Here is a 21,846-nt window from a genome sequence, read left to right as displayed (position 1 = left end):
ATAGAGCGCTACGGCGAACTTTAAAGATTTAAACATAAATGAGAAATTTTGAAAGAATAGAAAAAATTTAAATTTAAATTAGAAAAAATTGCTACGGTTAGGCAAGATACGCAGGTTCGAATCCTGCCTCGTGATCAAAATTTTTTCTATTCTTTCAAAATTTCTCATTTATAAAGCATTTCAATGCTATAAAACTAAAAATTAAATTTAAACATAATTTCATTGTCTTTAAAAAATTTATAGAGTGGCACACTATTGTAACAAATAATGTAAAAAATACACACAGACACCTTAAACAAATATTTAATATATTTATTTTAATGCATCTAAACATATTTTTCTATGAAAACAAGATGGCACTCGCTCTTGTCCATACATATTTATGTTCATTATTGTATTCACCTACAAAATTAATAGCCAAAAACATATCAACTTTTAAAACAATATCAAAACACAACACAACACACTACTGGCAACATGCTTTATTCAAACTTTATTATAATCACAAACATTAGACTTTATTATGCACATTTCGTTTTTAAGTAAGCAACACTTGTTTTGATTACAATGTTACCATGTTTAAGTACCAAATGTCAAGGAGAACGAACAAGGTAAAGTCAAATGAATTTCGAAATGAAGACAATTTTAATCCAATAAATAAACCTAAAATACACAATAAATGCACATAATAATATAACAAAACATTGTGGCTTTGTTCAAGATCGAGAAATCGGTTTTAATCTGGATATTGAATACATAGAAATACGCATTAAATATTTTTCTATTTATTTTTAATATAAGTAGCTAGAAAATATAAGCTAGCGATTATCTGTAAGTAATTCACTTTATCTAAACAATCTGAACCCCACTTCTCGATCCACAACAATGAAAGTTGAAACGCAATTTCATAACAAGGGATTCGGGGAATGTGTTAGGCTACTGTCCCTTAACGTTATCAACTTTATGTCGCCATCGCTCAGTCTTTCGATTCACAAAACTTTAAATATACAACAATATAAACTACATATAACCTTCAAAAATATGTAAAAAGCAACAGTTTCAGAATAGAATAAGTAGTAGTAATATAATAGCGCGAAAGCCGACGAGCCGCTTCGCGTAGGTTACTGAGGCCTGAGGTTACCATTTCAGATATTAAATAATTTCACATTAATCATAATATGTTACTTGTTGACTTTATGCGTCGTAAACTGTTCAATGTTAAATTCTAATGAAAAAATCTCCCACTCGAATAATTAGCAGTTAGAAATATCACGTTATCAACATAATGATTACTAACTTACTAACTTCATTAAGTGCGAAATACCTATAGTATTTCGCACTTAATGAAGTCTCAATGAGAAAGTTGGTTTAGATTTCTGTTAGTTTATTTGTGCGCAACTTGAGTCCTCAGTAACCATCAGTAGAATTATTAAGCGTTCTGTTATTTGAACGGTAAATCAAAAAGTTAGGGTATATCAGTATAATAACATCTATGAGCACGGAAATTGAAGTAACAGGGGAGGCAAGATTAAAATAAATACACTTTATTAAAAGACAATTAAGCAACACAAAAGGCTCATAACTATGCTCAAAAATGGATGAAAAGCAATTTATATTTTTACCTATCTTTCGACCTAACTTTTTGACACACCGGCCAATGTAATGAATGATTTTCGTCAAGCATGCTGATTATTGTTCCTTTTTATCTAGGGGGTTGTTTGTCGATATTTCAGCTTCTTCCGTTTCTTCGTCCGAATAGTTCGTGGGTTCCTCTCCCGGTTTCAGCAACCGTCCGACGAGGTCGTATTTTTCTGAAATGAAAAAAATACGTTATGGTAACTACAATATTTGGACATATTGTTTCCAGAAGTTTTTTATACATATTAATAAGTCCTATAATACTATAGAACATTGTTCTAACATTAAGGCTTTCCGCAGCGCATATGATGTAAAACATTTTATTACTTCTTATTTTACACCTTAGGATTGCTTAAAAGGTATCTCTATTATTCTCTACTCTATGTGAAAATGTAGCTTTCTAATGGTGAAAGAATTTTGGAACTCGGTACAGTAGTTTTTGGATTTATTCATTACGAACAAATGCCTCGCCTCTTGTATAATTCTTACGTAGACAATTAGGGTTCGAATCTTATTAACCAATGTATACGAGATGTGATCGAAAAAAATTGACGATTAATATACAAAACAATAATTATCGTTACAAACATTTCCATTTTTCATTTTTATGTACTTTACTTGACATAGACTCCTTACACTATAATACGTATCAAAAGTATTTAGATTTTTTTAACTTATTTCAAAAACTGCTTATCGAGTCTAACATATTGATTATTAGATCTTGTATTTTCGCTCTGGACGCGCCAAAGATTCCATAAACTGTCCGAAACTTCTCGTTTTTAATATACTGGCGCTTAAAATATTACAGTGTATGATCATAGGAAACGGGGCAAACGCTAATTATCATTTTTTTCAAACCCACATATGTGTATGGGTTATATAAAAAATTGTATGTGTATTTAAAAGATTTTTTTTTATTTTGTTTTGATTCAAGCAATAAATAAATATATTTTTGGACATCATACGAGTAGGTACCTGATCATCATTACTATCGCCTATCGGATCACCCTAATACATCAATTTATGACATGATATGAACCCAAACGTTTAACTTTACTTATACAATGACATAAAAGAGGAAGAATAAAAATTCATCTGAAATAAACAATTCGAAACATGAATTGTTCAACAAAACGTAATTTCATATCTGTTAATATGAATGCCTTGTTCCACTTATATTAATTGGTACGACCTTTGGGTGTCGACATTATATATTCAACTATTTGCTTCGAAAAAAAAAACTTTTTTGGGGTTTTATTGTATTTCTAAGTATCTTTTTATTTTCCATCTACAAAAACTACAAAATGTTCACCTTGTAAAAAATCTCTCAGCATAATTTGAATATTTAAAAAACTCAGAAAGATGCGCGAGCGTAAGCAATATTAAATGTCAATTAACATAATTTAGCTCTGTGGCTTTTAGGAAATGGGCAACAATAAAACGTTTTGAATTGCAAGAACATCATTACGTTTTTATGATAAGTGCACAGACGACCAAGTCTAAAACATATTTTACAATAATTAATTAGTATGGTAAATTATTATAATATGGGCATAGAACAAATGTAACATACATACAATCATTTATGAGACCAAATAACACATCTTGAGAGTGAATTTTTTTACAGGGTGCGGTAGGTGAAATCTGAAACTATGTGGAATATCGAAATCGCAGAAAGAAGTCAGGAGGCTGAATTTAATAACTTTTAAGGTTTTTCAATAGTAAAATTTTGTTAAAAATTGAAATATGATAATTATAAATATTACTTAACAATTTTCTCACATTAATTATGTCAAGGTGAGACAATCGAACCTTTATCTTTTAGTTGTAGTAAATACAATACGAAATTGACTTAAATTGATGTTTCTAAGTCACTTCTTTCGCCCTTGTGACTAGTCATTAGTCATTATAGATTCCTTCTTTTTGTGTTAAATTTTTCCTATTTTTAGGCAAGATGCCTAACGCCGAAGATCTTAGCAAAATTTTAATATGTTGCTACAAATTAAAAAAATTCTTTCCTCTTACAGTACACTCTTTAATAAAATATAATAAAATACACAAGAAATGGTCAATTAATACTGCAATATAAAATTCAGGCCTAAAAACTATTCCCACCAAGGAATTGTAAATATATTTTTCATGAAGCTATGTGCAATGGAATACCATCCGGGTGTGGAAATAAAATATCAATTGTTACAAAAATATAATTAATATGCTTAAATAGGTTGGGTTAAGAGTGCAATGTAAATAAAACAGTGCTGATAGCTGCACTAGATACATACTAAGTATCACAAGCTTCAACTCCAATATAAAACATATTTTTAAACATAGCATTGTCTTGATACAAGTTCAATGCATTATAGTATTTCAAGCGATTGATTTAACTTTAGAGTGGAGTGTTTACACAATGGGAAGCATTTCGAATGGAGGAATATCTACAGCAAATAATTTTTTTTCTTTTTGAACTCAAAGTTAAACAGAAATAAGTCATGATAAATCATCAAATGAATCACTCATAATTTAGGAACTTTGGTTTATTAATCTGATCATCAAACACATATAAAAAATAAATGTTTTTATCATTTTATATTTAGCTACATTTACTTAAAACCAAATTGAAGATTAAATAAATGTAACGAAATGATGTACAGAATTATTCTGACATTGTTATGACTACTAAAGTGCAGAAAGATTATAAACCTTTCCTCAATAAATACTAGTATAAAGAATGGAAAAATTTTATCATGAGGCGGAATTCAAACTTACTTGATAAGGAGTTAGCCTTTTATGCCATAAACACCAGTTTAAATGATGGATAATTTTTTTCCCTACTAAGAAATACATATACTTATCTTATATGCACTGATTGTGATAATAATATAAATAAAGATTGTTGGTATTTATCATAAACTGTTTGGGTTGATAGCAAAATTTTATGCATCACTTAGTTGAATATGATCAACAATATTTTTCATTTATGAAAACCATAAATAGCCAACATTCCCAATAAAGAGAATGTTACAATTTGACTGTATAGTGTTTTTTCTTATTTCCTTACTCGATTTATTTATGGATTTTTAAGTGGTGTCTGGTGTGACTCTTTTGTGTTTGATAGGAAATTGTTAACATTTAGTCTATATTACAATCTGGAAAAGTACCATGCCCGCTATGGATGTTGGTGACCCTTTTTTGTTAGAAAAGATGTATCATAAACAATACATTCATATTATTTATTCAATTATTATAAGACATAGCGTAACTATTACAATCCTACTAATATTATAAATGCGAAAGTTTGTAAGGATGTGTGTTTGTTTCCCGATTGCAATGAAATTTGGTATGTAGAAAGCTGGACAACTGGAATAACATATAGGCAACTTTTTATCACGATATTCCCACGGGATATGGATTCACGCGGGTGAAACTGCGGGGCGCAGCTAGTTAAATATCATTTGTGAATAATTTATGAATATATCATAGCATATAAGATTGCTAGACAATAACAAACCAACCTCGGAACTGCGCCTCCCATTCTTTGATAGATTCCATTTGCATCGAGTTGAGATCACTTAAGTCGTCATATTCCTTATCTGATGATGTGACGGAAAAAGTGGCGAAGCCTCGCGTTGCATCTTTTCCACCAAATGCTGAATAAGGACCACCTGGAACATACAAATAAAAATTTTTGACTTTTTGCTTCAAAATTAAAAATGCAACATAAATTTCTTATTTAAATTCGACTAAAGATCACACTCCGGCACATTATAATCAGGTTACACGATGGTGTTTAATGCAGGTCGCGCATGAATGCATAATCACTGACTCATAAAAGTCAAGCTATTTATAAAACTGATGCACTCACCGGGCCCATAGAAGCGGCGTCCTCGCGTGACATCAAAAATCCATCCATTTACCGCTACTAAAACTCTACCATCCGGCTGAGTACCATCATATTGACGTAATTCGGCAACAGTCATATCTTTTCGAATTTTTTGTAACTCGGGCATAGGAACCACTGCAGACGATTTACCAAACTTGCTCCTAAAAATTTTGTACACTAACACAATTATGATAACAGTCAAGAGCAAGTTTACCGGACTTAGTAATTCACTTAAAAAATTTGAAGAAACTTCGGCTTTTTCGCTCTCCGCATTTTTAATTTCGGAGGATGAAGACATTTTTATTATACGCGTGTCTATCACACCGTCTCTGGCACAACTTTGTTTGTGTACAAATTTTTAAATTACGATATCTCAGTTCGAACCACAATCATACAAAAAATAATCAAGTTACTGACGTCAGCCTACGTTCCGTAATCCGTAGCGATTACAGTCCACAGAGTAAGCACGGATTAGAAACTAAGTCCATAATATTATCACAGATAACATAATACTGTAAATATTATACTACTCTTTGAACTAGTCACTCCGTAAACTAGTTCAAAGAGTACATATTTAAATGAAGTTGAAATTTACATATTGCTAGCTTGCACCTTTATCCGTTAATTACTATTGCTAAAATGTTATGGACTTAGCATAGAAGTCAGGATGGTTTTGACTGACTGAATCATTTAAAGCCTAATTAGAAACGCATTTAGGGAGGTCTTATCTTCTTCTTCGTCTCTTAGCCAATAAATAGGGACGCCGACAATGTCCAGTATGTACGTGAGAGACAAGTCTCAAACTCCAGACACCAAAACAGGTTGTGCGGCAGGTGCTAGTTACTTAAACCTTGACTTATTTAAATACTAATATTTCACTTTTTTAACAAGCGATATTTTTATTTTTATTTGTTTATTGAATCATAAAGAATTGAATTTAGAATCTTAATACAAATTTTATGTAATCACAGGTTACAACGTCTCTTTCTTTGGCTCTTATACCTTCCCGTGCGATAGCATTTTTCTTTTTGAATTAACTGTGTCAGAAGATTTATTATTAATATTTAAAACGATTGAATCCATTCATAGATAGTTTCTGAATTTGTTGGTTCTAAATCACTTACAATACCTGATTTAGTACCTAAATTTATACTAAGCTAATATTAAGCCTCTAATTTCTAATTTTGCTTCTATAAAAGCTAGAAATTAGATTTGGTGTATAGAAATGAGTGCTTTATTCTTATAAACTGTTATAAAAGACGAGCAAACCATTCTCAGGATCCAAAATTAAAAAATTAAATTAAATTGAAAAAGATCAAAATCATAAAAAAGAGGGGCCAAATTCAGTGAGTCTAGGTACGTTGGAAAACAGATTAATAAATAAAAAGAGCAATGTCTCAGCGGCAAAGTATCAATGTCAAATCAAATTATTTAACTGTCAAGTTTTCATTGAAAGTGACAGAATTGAATCGGTACCTACGTCCTACGTCAAAAAGTTGATAAAAAATAGAAACATTGCCTAGCGCGCTTGTTGTTACTGCACCGTGATAAATAAATGATACGTGATAATTTGTACCGAGGGGCAATTACTTAAAATAATTATAATTATAAATAAGTAACACAAATGTCTAAGCATAGAACTATGGAGGAACAAACAGATCTATGTTCAAGATATATAAAAATATTTATAGTTGTTGCATGTTACTGGTAAGATAATTATATTTTTTTATATTTCATTAAATATATAAATTACTATCGTTTTGAGTTTTACCATATATTAATAATGCTTTTATATTATGAGTATTTTATTTCCTTTGAGAAATTTTAATTTTTTGTGTTGTAGGATTGTTTCAATAGCCACAGTATTTGTGAACAAAAGTTTACTCAGCGGTCAGGACGTGGCACTTGAAGCTCCCTTATTTATAACATGGTTTCAATGTATAGTTTCATTTACTATATGTTTTACTCTCAGTAAAACTGGAGGGATACCAGGAGTTTTTAAATTTCCTAAAGGAACACCATGGAACCTTGAAGTAATGTGGAAGGTATGGTTTCTATGTGAAGAGTTATGTTGTTATCAATTTGTTACACATGTTATCTTTAAATTACTAAAGGCTTATCTTGATGACCAATTTTAAATTGTAGTTAAAGTTTGTTAATAGTATTGGTATGAAGTAAAGTACATAATTTTAAAAATACAATGGACCCATACCTAATTTGACAAATGTTATGCAGGACATTGTCAAACTACTGATTTATTTGGAATATAGGTAGTGTACTCCCTAGGCTACTGCCTATAGATCCCCCTTGAGTACAGAATTTTTTTCATTGGAGTACCTCATAATTTGACAAATTTCAGATCTAATGATAAGATAAGATGTTATAGATAGTTCAGTCTTTGAAGTACTAATCACACTTCATTAGGTTTATCACACAATAGAGAACTTATGTTTTATTGTAAAATTTACTTTTTTTATGCCTTATGTGGCAACTGTTATTCAATAATTATAGTCGCATAGGATATTAAGATTTTTCATCTAATTTGTGATTTCATACTTAACTATAAATAAAATTAAATGATATATATGTAATTCATGAAACATGTATGAGCAAAAATTATGGCGCATAAAGCCCAAAATTATAATACTGAAATATTTATATTTTATATTTTTGCAGGTAATACCACTATCAATAATGTTCACACTGATGATAGCAACAAACAATCTATGTTTAAAATATGTTGGTGTTTCTTTCTACTATATCGGAAGATCTTTAACTACAGTATTTAATGTAATATTCAGCTGGGTACTGTTAAAACAAAAAACATCTCTAAGGTGTATCATGTGTTGTGTATTTATTGTGTTCGGATTTTATATTGGGGTTGATCAGGAAGAGTTATTAGGTATGTATCATATTATCCAAAGATTTTACTGCTTTATATGCTTGTTTACCGTTTATAATAAAACAATGTTGCAAAAAAAAGTTTATTTGTAATATATGTTATTAATTTATAAATGTCAATATAAATCTATTTGTTTCAGGATCTTTCTCATTAATTGGGACAATTTATGGAGTAGTTGGCTCCTTGATGCTTTCTCTTTATTCTATATTTACAAAGTCAGTGTTACCCAGTGTAAATCAGGAAATATGGCTGTTGTCATATTATAATAATGCCTACTCTATTATACTGTTTTGTCCCTTAATGGTACTAAATGGAGAGTTAAATGTGCTTTGGAATTATACTAATTACCATAGCTCCTATTTTTGGATGCAAATGGTCATTGGTGGTATTTGTGGATTTGCAATTGGATATGTCACATCTCTACAAATAAAGGTATATTTGTGTTTTTGACATATTATAGTTATTGAAGGAAAATCAAGTATGGGGGTTAAATATTACTCATAATTATTTTTTCAGGTAACATCTCCATTAACCCATAACATATCAGGCACGGCAAAGGCTTGTGCTCAAACAGTGATGGCAACACAATGGTACAATGAAACAAAGAATTCACTCTGGTGGGCATCAAATTTAATTGTATTAGCCAGTACTGCATTATACGCAAGGTTTAAACAAGTTGAAATGGAGGAAAACTCCAGAAAAATAATTCCCGAAGAAAAGAGAAGTTTAGTGTAAACAAGGCTGTTTAGAATTTAGTGTATTTCGGATATTGTCGCACAAGGTTTAGATTTGAAGATAAGATGTATTTGTGTAAAAAATTTTGTTAGAGGCATATCAAAACTCGAAAGATAGAAATAATGTTACTAAAACATTGATGTAACTAATATAAAAGTGCGCTTTTTAAAATGCTTCTAACATGTTGAGCATACAGTCTGAAATATATTGTGTGTCATGTTAATGTTTCCACTATTTATATGCCCTTTATTGGCCATATTGTTACTATGTCTGTAATGTATTTACGCCAAAGAGAATAAGTATAATACAGGTCCTACCTGTACCTACAAGGAAGTTATTTTCAGGAGCTTATTCAAAATCCTAATTTCAACTGAATCCCGAATGTTCCCTGAAAGTTCTTTATGCCCTTGCAAAAAAATATTGTAACTATATAATTAGTGATATCAAAATCATAATATTATGTTTTATCGAAACTAGCTGAAATCATAATGACAAACAACATACGAATAAAAAGATCTATATCCAAGAAATAATGTCGTAAAATTCTGCTGCAAAATAAGCATAAGCTACTTACACTAAAGTATATTTGGGTGTAACGGACGCGGAACAAACATTCCTAGTTTTGATTTTCTTATCATCTTTGCAATTTTTCTCGATAATTTAGTGAAAACATTTTTATTACATTAAACTAAAATGTTCTCTACTTCCTGCCATTAGATAACGATATCTTTGCTATTTGAATAATGACGACGAAACATTAAATTACGATATTTATATATTTTATTGTAAATATTTACGATATCCTACGTATGCACTAATGAGTATTAGTCACTTAAGTCAAGCATTTAAAATTATATATAGATATTTTTTAATTATTCTTATATTATTCTTATTTAAGTTATGTTATGATTACCTAATATTTTGGGTCCTAAGCAATTTCGATAGCTTAGATTTTATATGTTTATACTTATGTTTAGTGTGAATGTTGTTAGACTCCTCAGGATCCATGACATGGTCATACAATTCAATACCAAATGTCGTATTCCAATCTTTTGTCAATAATGTGCTATTAAACGATATCCATTCTGTGTATCTGTATCTTTTTGTGCGTATGCTATACCCCATTATTTTTATATCTCTTAGTCGCGGTTTGTCAGAATTGATTTGAGGTTGTATTGACGGGCGAGGATATTGACTTAAAGCAAAGGCTGTTCTTTTTATATCTTGTTCTACGTCATGCATTAACGGAACTAAACTTTTCCCTTCGAAACATTTTATATCTTTGCTATTTTTACACTTCGGTATGCTAGATTTTAAGCCAGCCAGTTCTATCAAAGTCGGAAATATGTCTATTAATTCCACAGGGCTGTCTACGTGTTTTGGATATATGCCGGGTACATGGAATATAAGTGGTACTTTTAATGCTACATCGAAATTGCTGTATTTTGCCCATAGTCCATTTTCACCTAAGGACCACCCTGAAAATAAGTTACATAAAATTGATATCAGTATTTTTCACAACTTTTAAAATTCCAGCATCACATATTAACTTAAAAGAAAAAAAATACCAACTGACCGTGATCACTTGTCAATACAACGATCGTTTTCCTCATATCAACATAATCAAGTAAGTTCCCAATCAATTCATCGACGTAAGAAGATGCGGCATAGTAGCTTTGTTTGATCCTCAGGGTCCATTCATAGGGCATGGTTCCATATGGAAAGGATATATTAAGCCGTTTTATGTCGTCTCGTCTGCGAACATCTAGCCAAGGATGCCATGATACTGTTGGAAGATATTGTGGTCTGAATGGATAAGATGGCGGTTTTACTTTTTCTATTGGAACAGTTTCTGTAATGAAGAATATTTTTTTGATATATTATTGGATATAAGCTTATTGTATTACAAATAAAAAAAAAAACTCAGCCCATAACAAAATAAGAATATGTCTAGCAACAAATTATAATTACGTTTTTACCACAATTACTGAATCTTCGTGATTGTACCGTATTCCTACCTAAATACTGAGCTGGAAACCTCAATGGAATATGTGGTTTGTGAAATCCTACCGCTACAAAAAACGGTTTTGTTGCATCTCTTTCTTTCAAAACATTAATTGCATTATTTAAAATTTCTAGATCCGGTAATGTTTTTCTTGGTTGAGTAGTTACATTAACAGGGCAAATAAGATTTCTTTGTAATTTCCCAGTCTTATCATCTTTGCAATTTTTTGCATCTTTGAAAATCTCACTCGGGGCGTGAAATGGCGGTACGGACCAGCTGTACGGGTAATCATCAGTAAAATTAGAACTTTGTCCTGGATGAAATATTTTACCAAATGAGTACGTTTCATATCCAGATTCCTTAAATATTTGTGGTATCGTGGAGAAATTTGAAACCTTATCCCGCCAGTAACTATAAAAATCATACAAGCGCAATGAATCGGGTCTTCGTCCGGTCAATATTGAATTTCTGCTTGGAGCGCATAGCGCCTGCTGAAAAATAAACAAAAATATTTTTCGGTTTACGACCAATAATACACATTTTGTCGTAATAATACTATATACAGACATAGCTTTTGAAGGTAGGTAATATTATAAAGTATGTAGGTATCAACTTACTTGAGCAAATGCATTTTGAAAAATTATTCCGTTTCCCGCCAATTTATGAATATTCGGTAAATAAACTTGGGCATTAGTAAGGAGCCGCAGATCATCAATAAAGACAAATAAAACGTTCTTCTCTTCGTGTTTATAAAAGCTTGCAATTTGGACGAGATATATATGAAATACAATCACCACAATCTTATATGTTTGACATTCAAAAATCATCGTATTTTATTTTTTCTTACTTTAACTTACTATTATTACAGTCCTCCAATATACAATAAATAATATATATTACTATTACTCCGTTTGTAGTCAGAACAAAAGCTGTTAGATTAGAGAGTAAACTCTTCTTATTACCACCACCAATGTACCTACGTAAGTCAATGCTCAGTTAAAATAAAACAACACGCAACATTGAAAAGTATTAATACATAGGCGCTTAACACTAGTTTAATAGAATAATCATATAAGTCAAACAATTTGCCATTAAAGTGTATAATTTATTATCTCCTTCTATAGATCTATTACATTTTTATTTTTAATTCTAAATTAATTTACAGAAACTAGTAACATTACTGAAGTCTGGTTTGTTGCGTTCTTTATCTAGCAAATAGATCATACGAGCGTAGTGTTATCACAACTACAAACGAATATATTAAAGCTGTGTACAATAACAAAACCTACACAAGTAACTCACTCACACATCCATATACATTGCAACAGTGTGAGCACTATTATACGACGGGCGTCAAAACTCAACCATCACTGACATTCATTGTTCAAAACATCTGTTGTGTCCCATTGTTATTTTTAGTATTAATCTATATTATTGTAATTTATTTATTAATTGTGCGTGTGTAAATGGTTTAAAAAGTGTTAAAGTGTTTTGGAGTTGTTGTAGCTGTTTTTTGTTTTGTTGTGACGTCACTTTTATTGACTGCCAGTTAAACGACGCAATTACGCTTTAAACTTCGAATATGGATTGATAAAATAATATTCTGAAAAAGGTAAATATATTAAATTTCGCTTTTATGATTCGGAGTTCGAACATAATTTGCTCTTCTGTTTTCTATAAGTTTGCATTTGGTTCTGTTCAATGCAATAGAATCAGGTTGCATCGATTTCTTTGTCCTTGTTCTCTGCTTTGTATACAAATGAATATGTACTAGTTTAGTTATTTTTCTATGCTATGTTATTGGAGGTTTTCTTACCGTCAATCTATAAAATCAAATCCATTTATGATAAATATGTATATTGATGTAGTAGATAAATAATTATGTAATCTGAGCGACATAACTATCTATCTATATCTATGAAAACTCGTAAAATAGTCTTTTTCATTTAGGATAATTGTTCACCTAAATAAATAATCTATAATTATTTTTTTAATGAATATATAAGGAAAATTTTTAAAAACGTAAAATTGTTTTACTTACAACAATTCTAAATAAAATTCATAATGGATAATATATTTTGCATTAAATTTATTAATTGAAAGCCTACTAGAGTAAGTTTTTTGTTTTTTTTTTTTTTTATATTAACCATATTGTAGCACTGCAATAGTCACATGAACATCTTGCAATATTTTTTTTAATATAATTGGTGGGTTCATCCAAGTGACATATGATTTAATTCACCATAAAGGTAACCATTAACCATGTCGGCGGAGTCCCCGCGACATGTCCGCTCGGGAGGGCCACTCACCGTGCCATCACAGCCACCTAGTGACCGAAGCATCATTGATGCAGTCTCTGGCTTTATTAATGATGTAACATTATCATCATCTTCAGCTGTTGATCCTAAGGATGTGATACAGTGGGCTAGGTATGTTGAATTTTAATTATATTACACAATACCTATTACTTATGCAAGGTTGCATTGTCCTTACCAAATGTTCTAAGTAGCATGAGTATTATCTTCATTTAAACAATGTGGTAGGTAAATTGCAAATAGAGAAGCAAAACTTTGGTTCAAAAATAATTTCTAATAACAAAACTTAAACAATCAATTTAAATAGAAGATATTAATAATTGGTAGGTACTACTAGATCTGTAATATGTTTAGGTAGGTACTACTAGATCTGTAATATGTTTAAAATTATTCATTTACTTTGAAGGTTTGAAACAGCAGACATCAACGAACCCACGCCAGAGGGAGATAGCGACAATGATGTATCTCCTCTCCTCTTAATTCTGGGTTATGGAGCTGGGGTTCAAGTGTGGCTGATTTCACCAAATGGTGAGGCCCAAGAGGTGCTATCCTGGCGCCAAGGGACAGTGAGAGTGCTCCGTATACTGCCTACTCCGCAGCACGGCGATTGCTTTGCATCGAAAAGGCCTCTCATAGCATTATGCGATTCTGCAAGCCCTGGACCAGCATTTTGTTCTCTGAGCTTTATATCTATCAGGGGTGGTGAACAGGTATTTAAGGTTTAATTATTAAACAGATTTGTATTAAAAACGTGTCTAGTAAGTTAATAATTAAGACTTAAAAGCTTTATTTGCCCTATAGTCAAATAAGATGACAAATGTTTAATAGCAAAGTGTAGCAACTACTGACAACTATTGACAAGCATGATATATGAGCAACTTTTTTACACAAGGCATATATTTAACAATAAGTAATGGGGATATTATCTTAAATTACTACTGTAATTGTATGTATACTTACAAAATTTAGTAAATTTGCATAGAATGTAATGAATATAATAGAATAAAGCAATCAAATTACATAATTGTGCTTATGAATATGTAAATATGATAAAATTATGTCTTTCCATAGACAGTACAATGTGAAAACTAGTATGACTTAAAAAAATCCTTCAAAAATTACAATAGAGAAAATACAATATAATTTTAGGTCACAAATAAAAGTGAAGCAGAATGAAGAACTTACGAACTGTCAGATTAAAATTAAATGATTACTTTGACCAACTAGATGCAAAAGTATTTTGCACTAAACAACACAAAAGAAAGTGATTGACTCCATTTGGGTGGTTAGCCAGAAAATGTTAAAATATTTATAGGAGCCGAATATATTATGTCCATTGAAAATAATTAATCATGATATTTATTTCCTATTTAAACTCAATATATATTAAAGGTTGTGATTTTGTCTATGTAATTAAAAAATATGAATTAAAATCCTCACTAAATAATAGCAGCAATCTGGTCAGAAATAAAATAAAAAGGTGAAAGGTTATGATGACTCTTCAAATTGATTTTTTTACATTTATTATTTGTCATAAAATTTGACTGAATTATAATGTTCAGTAATTAAATATTGAATTGTTTGAAGTTTATTTAAAACTAAATGAATGGTTTATTTCATTATTTTTAGTATATATTTCTTTATTTCTACATTCTTCGATTAATAACAAACTAGCTGTGACCCGCGGTTGAAACCGCGTAAGTCCGTATCCCGTAGGAATATCGGTATAAAAAGTGCCTATGTGTTATTTCAGTTGTCCAGCTATCTACGAAGCAAAATAGTATTATTATTCACCAATAGATGTCAGGAAAAAAAAACACGAATAAAACACGAATATGATATTTTCTAAAAAAGATTCCTAGCTAGATCGATTTATCACCCCCGAAACCTATATACTAAATTTCATGAAAATCGTTGGAGCCGATACCGAGATTCTTTTTAGATTAGAGAGAGAGATTTATATATATATATATATATATATATATACACAAGAATTGCTCGTTTAAAGGTATAAGCTAAGATAAGAAACAATCGCAATGAGAGTACATTATTATAATTCAAATTTAACATTCACAGGTGAAAAGCATAAAATTCAAGAATCCCATTCTAGATGTATTGGCAAACAAGAGATCTGTTGTTGTATCGTTCTCCGAGCGTTTCGCGGTATTCGATGCGGCCACATTGGAAGATAGACTCGCTATCACCACTTGCTATCCCTGCCCTTGCCCTTTGGGTGGCTCTTCACCTATAAACCCATTGGCCCTTGGTGATCGCTGGCTGGCTTATGCTGATAAGAAGTTAAATCCATCGAAACGCAGCAGCGGAGGTTGTGAGAGTAAGTGTTTTTACTTTTTTATTTTACTTGAGGCTTTTTTAGAAATAGCACATTATAATATAAAATATTCTGAACATAACGTATAAATATAAATCTTCCTCTTCTTCAAAAATCCACGAAATGCAAAATTTTGTAGATCACGCGACAAAGCTGTGGGCGGAGAGTAGTAGTATTTAAAAAAATGCAATTAGAATGAAGTTAAACACTGTATTCGAGTGCTATAAAATTTAGAATAAAGATAATAAAACTATTTAAAGCTTTGTTTATTATAAGTAAAGGACAAGTGTATGAAAAATTACTTCCAGTAACAAGTTTTTGTTGTAGCCTTCATAATGAGTTGATTAAGATAAAGATTTTTATGTGCATGCAAAATGTATGTACATATATAATTTTTTATATTGTGTTCCATTAGTGTGTTAGCAACAAAATTTGGTTCTCTATTTATCCATTTTTTTATTGATTAAGAATATAGTAAACCCTATTTTAGACAAGAGCATTTAACCATTTTTCAATAATCTGAATAATCTTTTGATTCTATGCTTTGTTTAAGAAATAAATAAACATAATTGAGTTTAAAGATGACTGAATCAGTTAAATTAAGTTCGTAAATATTGAGGCCTTGGAATAAAATTATTTAACAGCTGCATGCAGATGTTTTAATGCAGGAATTAGTATTTGTTATCAAATATAGGCATGATCAGCAATAATAACAGGTGTAATGGCAAGGTTTCTACATAATAATATGTTAATATTATATTTCATAATGAGCTACACGATTTAGTCAAAATTCATTACTAATTTGTAACTATTTCCCTAACGTAATTAACGTAAATAAGTCATGTATGTAGAAAACCTAATAAAAAGTTATTATATATATCACACTGTTGAGAATTTTTAAACAATAGAAAATATTTGATTGATCGAGATGGGATTTGAACGATTCGTCAAACAATAATAAAATATATTAGGCATACCAATTAAAGCACAGGTCCAAAAAGGTTCTTTTTGGTGGTCAATGTTGAAACTATGTTATGACGATTTAAAAGTGCTTCTATAAGAAGTCTAATTTAATAAGTAAATTTTTGAGTTTGAGTTTGATATAAGTGAAGTAACTAACGCGACTTTATATGCATACAGGTATAAATATATATTCATTTATATAAATTGAAGCCCAATTTGTAGGTGAAGGTGTGACCAGCTACACGGCGACAGTACTGCACGCTGCGAAGTCTCTCAGCAAGGGGCTGCGCGGGCTCGGCGAGAGCGTGGCTCACAGCCTCGCGGGGGGGCGGAGCACTTCGCAGTCACCCTCGCCACCGCACACTGATATTCAGCAGCCGGGGATTGTCACTATATTGGATATTGAGGTATTCCTTGTAACAGGTGTTTTTACGAGTTACGAATTTTTGTCTAGAACTTCCGGATACGTTTTTTGATCCTCAAATAGAACGCTTAAATTTTGAATCATATGTTGGTGAATGTTATTGTAGAATTTTATATGGAACTGCAGTTTAGTATTTTATACATTATCTTAATGCATATATATAAATTACGTGTCAAATTGTTTGTCTGCGATGGACACCTAAACTAATTACCCGATTTCAATAAAATTTGTACACTACGTGCAGTTTGTGATCTTGGATAGTTTATATTATTCATTTACGATAAATGACTATCTGGGCGGAGCCGGGGCGTACAGCTAGTTAGCTATATTTTTTATTAGGTAAATGAAATAAAGAATTACAATACACAACCGAATGGCTAAAAAAAGGCGCATTATGGACAATTGATTTAAATTCTGGTATTAATGGCAGCTGCCCAAAATTCTATACATACAAAAGATGTTTTCATTCAATGCTTTTTTCCAAATAACTTCAAGGAATCAACGTAAATTTTGTAAATTCAAATTATATTTTATATGATATATTTTTTGGTATATTTTAGGGTAATGAGGACGAAGATAGCCAAGATTGCGAAGAGCCGTGCGACCCCATTGTAGCTCACTTCATAGCGCACTCAGAGGCAATAATAGCCCTTAAATTCGATCCAAGCGGAATGTTGCTGATAACAGCCGACCGGCGGGGACACGACTTCCACGTGTTTAGGATTAACCCCCACCCCTGCGGACCTAGTCTTGCATCTGTTCACCATCTGTATATTTTACATCGCGGTGACACCACGGCTAAAGTGCAAGTGAGTTCAACTCTGATGTTTATTGAATTTTGCTTTTGCGAGAGATTTCTGCTATCAGCTAACATCGGTGAATTTAAAAAACCGTTGAACCTACTCAGATTCTTCTTCTAACATGAATGTCATTATAATAATCCAAATATTATGCTACTAATTGTAGTTTGATTATTAAATTTTGTAATTCTTTTATATTGTATTTTTTTTTAATTCTGGTAATACAACAATTCTCTCCAATTGTAGACATTTCTCATAAAAAAAATCATATTATGCATATGTGCTGTTTTCCCAAACACACTGATCCAAATCTCTGTAACTGATGGATGTTACAGGACATAGCGATATCGGGCGACAGCCGGTGGGCGGCGGTGTCGTCGCTGCGCGGCACGACGCACGTGTTCGCGCTGAGCCCGTACGGCGGCGCGTGCGGCGTGCGCACGCACACGCAGCCGCGCGTCGTCAACCGCCTGTCGCGCTTCCACCGCTCCGCCGGCCTGCCCATACACGCGGCCGCTGCGCACGCGCACGCGCACACTCACACCCACACGCCGGTCGGTTGCTGGCAAACTAATTTGTTAATCTATGTACAGGCATATATTTGTTAGTTTCATGTGCTAGCGACTAACAATGATACTCGAAATTGTACGGTGTAAAAGACTGACTATGCGAGTATTATGCAGAGATTTCTCATGAGACAATAGGCATTGCATATGACTGTCATGGAATAGGGTGTTCATTTTGAAAACGCCGATCTGATATTTTTTAATAAAAAAAAAGAAAGATTTCACTTATTTATCTGTTTCTCATATCTGTTTCTAAAAATGACAAATTATGAAAAATATGCATTTTTAATGTCTAAAGTATGAAAATATACTTCAAAGCTGTAGGCTGAAAGGACTCAAAATAAAATAACGTTACTCAAGTTTCTTCACGTAATAAATTTGAATATGATTGCTTTCCACAGGGATTGGAAGGCTCGGTAGCTGGCGCGTGGTACCCCAACCCGCGGTTGCCGCCCTACCCCCTGCCCAGTACCTCCACGCCCCTAGCACAATTGCGACCAACACATAATCTTCCCACGCATACTATCACACGCACAAGTTCGGGTGAGTTGCCTTCGCTAAAAATATACTTAAAATCCCACTTGGAATTTGTACCATATATAGGATCTAATATAGATCCCTGTGGAACACCAACCAGACTATTTTCATAGTCTTTTTTTATTTGTATGTTCATTATTATATTTTTTTATTTAATATGGATGAAAGAGTATTAAATAATGAAAAGAAAAACATAAATAAAACATCGAAATTCCTCGCATACAAAAGCCTTAGCTATTGAATTGGGGTTGTACATGTTAGTAGGGTTGAACTTCCTTTGTCGATTAGAGGAAGACTGACAAAATAATGTTGGTTCTACATTTCATATATATCTTTATTGAAACCACGGCAGCTGGTTATAATTCCCCCGTCGCGACTCCCTCAGCGGCACACATCCCTTATTCCTGTATTATCCTATACGTTTTTTTCGCGTTTTATCCTACTATATGTCTTTTTGCTTTTGCACTATCCCAGAACTTCGTACATTTTTTTACCTACTCGGTGGCCTGGCAGAGATTGTCGTTATGCAATAAGGCCGCCTCTTGTCAACAAATGCCTTTTTTTGGTTCTGTTTATTGTTTTTCTTGTTGTTTCTGTAATGAAGAATTGTAAAATTATATAAATACCCTTTCCAGGTCGTCAGCGGCTGTCGTCGCTATCGGAGGAGAGCGGCGCGGCGCCGCTGCTGGCGCGCTCGCGGTTCGGGTGCGCGCTGCCGTCGGCCAGCGGGCGCGGCTGCGCCGTGCCGCTCTACCTCATGGCGGCCAACGGCTCGCTGCTGCATCTGCTGCTGCACCCCAGGCCGGCTAGATGTGAGTGTCCAATTCGTTTAAAAAAAAATAGAATAAAAAAAAATGGTTGCCTGTAAAGTCGGTTTTACGGGCGAAGATTTTACGTGACAACGTCTTTTTCTCGGTAGAATATTTATTGATATGAATATTATTAAATTGCACAATAGGAACAAGGAATTGAATGAAAATAAGAATTGCACAAATTTTAACTATAGAAAATATATTTTGTTTACTAAAAAGACAGAGACAGAGACACAAGCACGCGCCGATTCAATGCGCCTAATTCTCTAGTGCTGCGCGCGCGGCGGACCGATCATAGTTCGGTGACTCATCGTAACGTTACCGGGCGTTACACTTTTTCATGAGTGACTCCGAGCCGCAACCTAATTTAAGACGTTGTCACGTCAAAAAAAATAGAATTAAAAGAAAAATGAAGTATATGACGATAATTAACGATAAATAAAAGCGCACAGCTAATGTATGTGTATATAATACTTCATTTGAACCAAGAATCATATGTAGACAACTATAATAATAATGTGCACCTGTTCCATTTGGATACATGTATTGAGTGTGGGTAGTTGACTGTACACTTGTCTTCTGTATCTAATTATAGACTTAGAATCTATGATAGTTATCATCGACACATAATTTTTTGGGAATACATTTTTAACTCTTAATATTAGATAGAAAAATTACATATGTATATACTAGTAAAAAAAAATGATTCCCTATAAAATGAGATTCTATTATGTGTTTTGTAATAAATGGCAAATTCTATCAATCGAGATATTAATACATTTCATTCGAGTACATTTTAGAGTTTGATCATCGTTAACTTTATGCCAACTATCTTTGATATCTTTAAAGATTATTATCTCATATTCAACAGGTGTAGCAAAAGAGAAGATTTGCGACGAGTCTCCAATAGAAGTAGAAGTGGAGGCGGTTGCTCAGTGGATGCTGCAACGTCCCGCGGCAGCCGCGGATCTGCTGGCGCCCCTTCCGCCCTCCAACCCGTTGCTGCAACCATTGAGCTGTCGGGTATGTTATGAGGAAAGAGTTTACCGATATTACGTTATGTGATGAAGCATGTTCAGTAATAATAAGAGATAGAAAGAAGGTAGTGTAGAATTAATGTACTGTATAACATCCTGTAGCACTTTTTATAACTGTAAATTACATAATTCATACATATATACTTTACGTTATATACACGTAAAGCGTGCTGATGGTTTTGATGATCTCGTTAATTATAAAGATCTAATATTGTAATTTACAAGCGGTTCGCCCCGTTTTCACCCGTGGTACATATATAGCCTATAGCCTTAAATGGGCTATCGAACACTGAAAGAATTTTTCAAATCGGACCGGTAGTTTCTGAGATAAGTGCGTTCAAATAAATAAACAAACATACAAACAAACAAACTCTTGAGATGTATAATCTATATATATAAAATTCTCGTGTCACAGTTTTCGTTGCCATACTCCTCCGAAACGGCTTGACCGATTCCTCTGAAATTTGGTAAGCATATTGGGTAGGTCTGAGAATCGGCTAACATCTATTTTTTATCCCGATATTCCTACGGGATACGGACTTGCGCGGGTGAAACCGCGGGGCGCAGCTAGTATAAGTATAGATATACATGAATGGTTATAATACATGATGGCGTTGCAGCGCTGCGCCGACATGTGCGTGAGCGAGGAGGAGCGCTGGCTGTCGCAAGTGGAGATCGTGACGCACGCGGGCCCGCACCGCCGCCTGTGGATGGGGCCGCAGTTTGTGTTCAAGACCTACAACTGCGGGTCAGTGTTTATTTTTTATTTATCTATTTATATATTAATTTAAATACACATAATTGATACAGATCGGGAGCACATTTAGACTACAGGCCCATATAGAAAAAATTACGGGTCATTTGAACCACCAGGTGACCTATCTAGAACGATATAAGGGC

The 21,846-nt window shown here is 32.7% G+C and overlaps 4 protein-coding genes across 4 annotated transcripts in view; 2 read left to right on the top strand and 2 right to left on the bottom strand.

The window, feature by feature from the left end:
• Window positions 1–1,501: 1,501 nt before the first annotated feature.
• On the bottom strand, window positions 1,502–5,956 carry LOC119833276 (membrane-associated progesterone receptor component 1-like). The gene is made up of 3 exons (XM_038357243.1): window positions 5,501–5,956; window positions 5,151–5,300; window positions 1,502–1,811 (listed from the first exon to the last, which is right to left on the bottom strand). The coding sequence occupies exons 1-3, from the start codon at window positions 5,814–5,816 to the stop codon at window positions 1,690–1,692; spliced, it is 588 nt and encodes a 195-aa protein (XP_038213171.1). The 5' UTR covers window positions 5,817–5,956; the 3' UTR covers window positions 1,502–1,689.
• Window positions 5,957–6,978: 1,022 nt separating this feature from the next.
• LOC119833536 (GDP-fucose transporter 1) lies at window positions 6,979–9,389 on the top strand. The gene is made up of 5 exons (XM_038357585.1): window positions 6,979–7,225; window positions 7,362–7,563; window positions 8,195–8,420; window positions 8,560–8,852; window positions 8,937–9,389. Exons 1-5 carry the CDS (start codon window positions 7,143–7,145, stop codon window positions 9,153–9,155), a joined length of 1,023 nt encoding a protein of 340 aa, XP_038213513.1. The 5' UTR covers window positions 6,979–7,142; the 3' UTR covers window positions 9,156–9,389.
• Window positions 9,390–9,714: 325 nt separating this feature from the next.
• LOC119833535 (iduronate 2-sulfatase) lies at window positions 9,715–12,133 on the bottom strand. Its single transcript, XM_038357584.1, has 4 exons — window positions 11,778–12,133; window positions 11,174–11,651; window positions 10,732–11,007; window positions 9,715–10,633 (listed from the first exon to the last, which is right to left on the bottom strand). Exons 1-4 carry the CDS (start codon window positions 11,985–11,987, stop codon window positions 10,065–10,067), a joined length of 1,533 nt encoding a protein of 510 aa, XP_038213512.1. The 5' UTR covers window positions 11,988–12,133; the 3' UTR covers window positions 9,715–10,064.
• Window positions 12,134–12,471: 338 nt separating this feature from the next.
• Window positions 12,472–21,846, top strand: part of LOC119833394 — a 17,798-nt gene continuing 8,423 nt past the window's right edge. Inside the window, exons 1-11 of the mRNA XM_038357381.1 lie at window positions 12,472–12,772; window positions 13,410–13,589; window positions 13,882–14,185; window positions 15,552–15,810; window positions 16,993–17,177; window positions 17,755–18,003; window positions 18,330–18,548; window positions 18,962–19,103; window positions 19,733–19,909; window positions 20,781–20,932; window positions 21,567–21,694. Of these exons, the coding sequence (XP_038213309.1) occupies window positions 13,423–13,589; window positions 13,882–14,185; window positions 15,552–15,810; window positions 16,993–17,177; window positions 17,755–18,003; window positions 18,330–18,548; window positions 18,962–19,103; window positions 19,733–19,909; window positions 20,781–20,932; window positions 21,567–21,694 (1,982 nt within the window). The 5' untranslated portion in view covers window positions 12,472–12,772; window positions 13,410–13,422. The remainder of the gene's footprint in view (window positions 12,773–13,409; window positions 13,590–13,881; window positions 14,186–15,551; window positions 15,811–16,992; window positions 17,178–17,754; window positions 18,004–18,329; window positions 18,549–18,961; window positions 19,104–19,732; window positions 19,910–20,780; window positions 20,933–21,566; window positions 21,695–21,846) is intronic.

This window comes from Zerene cesonia, chromosome 17, assembly GCF_012273895.1.
Source record: "Zerene cesonia ecotype Mississippi chromosome 17, Zerene_cesonia_1.1, whole genome shotgun sequence".
Classification (NCBI taxonomy): domain Eukaryota; kingdom Metazoa; phylum Arthropoda; class Insecta; order Lepidoptera; family Pieridae; genus Zerene; species Zerene cesonia.
The sequence above is the reverse complement of the archived record's forward strand: the minus strand, read 5'-3'. Positions and strand labels throughout refer to the sequence as shown.

Excerpts from the sequence above, each read along its gene's own strand:
- LOC119833276 (XM_038357243.1), bottom strand. The coding sequence starts at position 5,816 with ATGTCTTCATCCTCCGAAATTAAAAATGCGGAGAGCGAAAAAGCCGAA. Across the intron at positions 5,301-5,500 it reads ACGCCGCTTCTATGGGCCCG|GTGGTCCTTATTCAGCATTT; the intron begins GTGAGTGCATCA and ends TGTATGTTCCAG. Across the intron at positions 1,812-5,150 it reads ATGGGAGGCGCAGTTCCGAG|AAAAATACGACCTCGTCGGA; the intron begins GTTGGTTTGTTA and ends TTTTCATTTCAG.
- LOC119833536 (XM_038357585.1), top strand. The coding sequence starts at position 7,143 with ATGTCTAAGCATAGAACTATGGAGGAACAAACAGATCTATGTTCAAGA. Across the intron at positions 7,226-7,361 it reads ATAGTTGTTGCATGTTACTG|GATTGTTTCAATAGCCACAG; the intron begins GTAAGATAATTA and ends TTTGTGTTGTAG. Across the intron at positions 8,421-8,559 it reads TGATCAGGAAGAGTTATTAG|GATCTTTCTCATTAATTGGG; the intron begins GTATGTATCATA and ends TATTTGTTTCAG.
- LOC119833535 (XM_038357584.1), bottom strand. The coding sequence starts at position 11,987 with ATGATTTTTGAATGTCAAACATATAAGATTGTGGTGATTGTATTTCAT. Across the intron at positions 11,652-11,777 it reads TTCAAAATGCATTTGCTCAA|CAGGCGCTATGCGCTCCAAG; the intron begins GTAAGTTGATAC and ends TTTATTTTTCAG. Across the intron at positions 11,008-11,173 it reads GTTTCCAGCTCAGTATTTAG|AAACTGTTCCAATAGAAAAA; the intron begins GTAGGAATACGG and ends TCTTCATTACAG.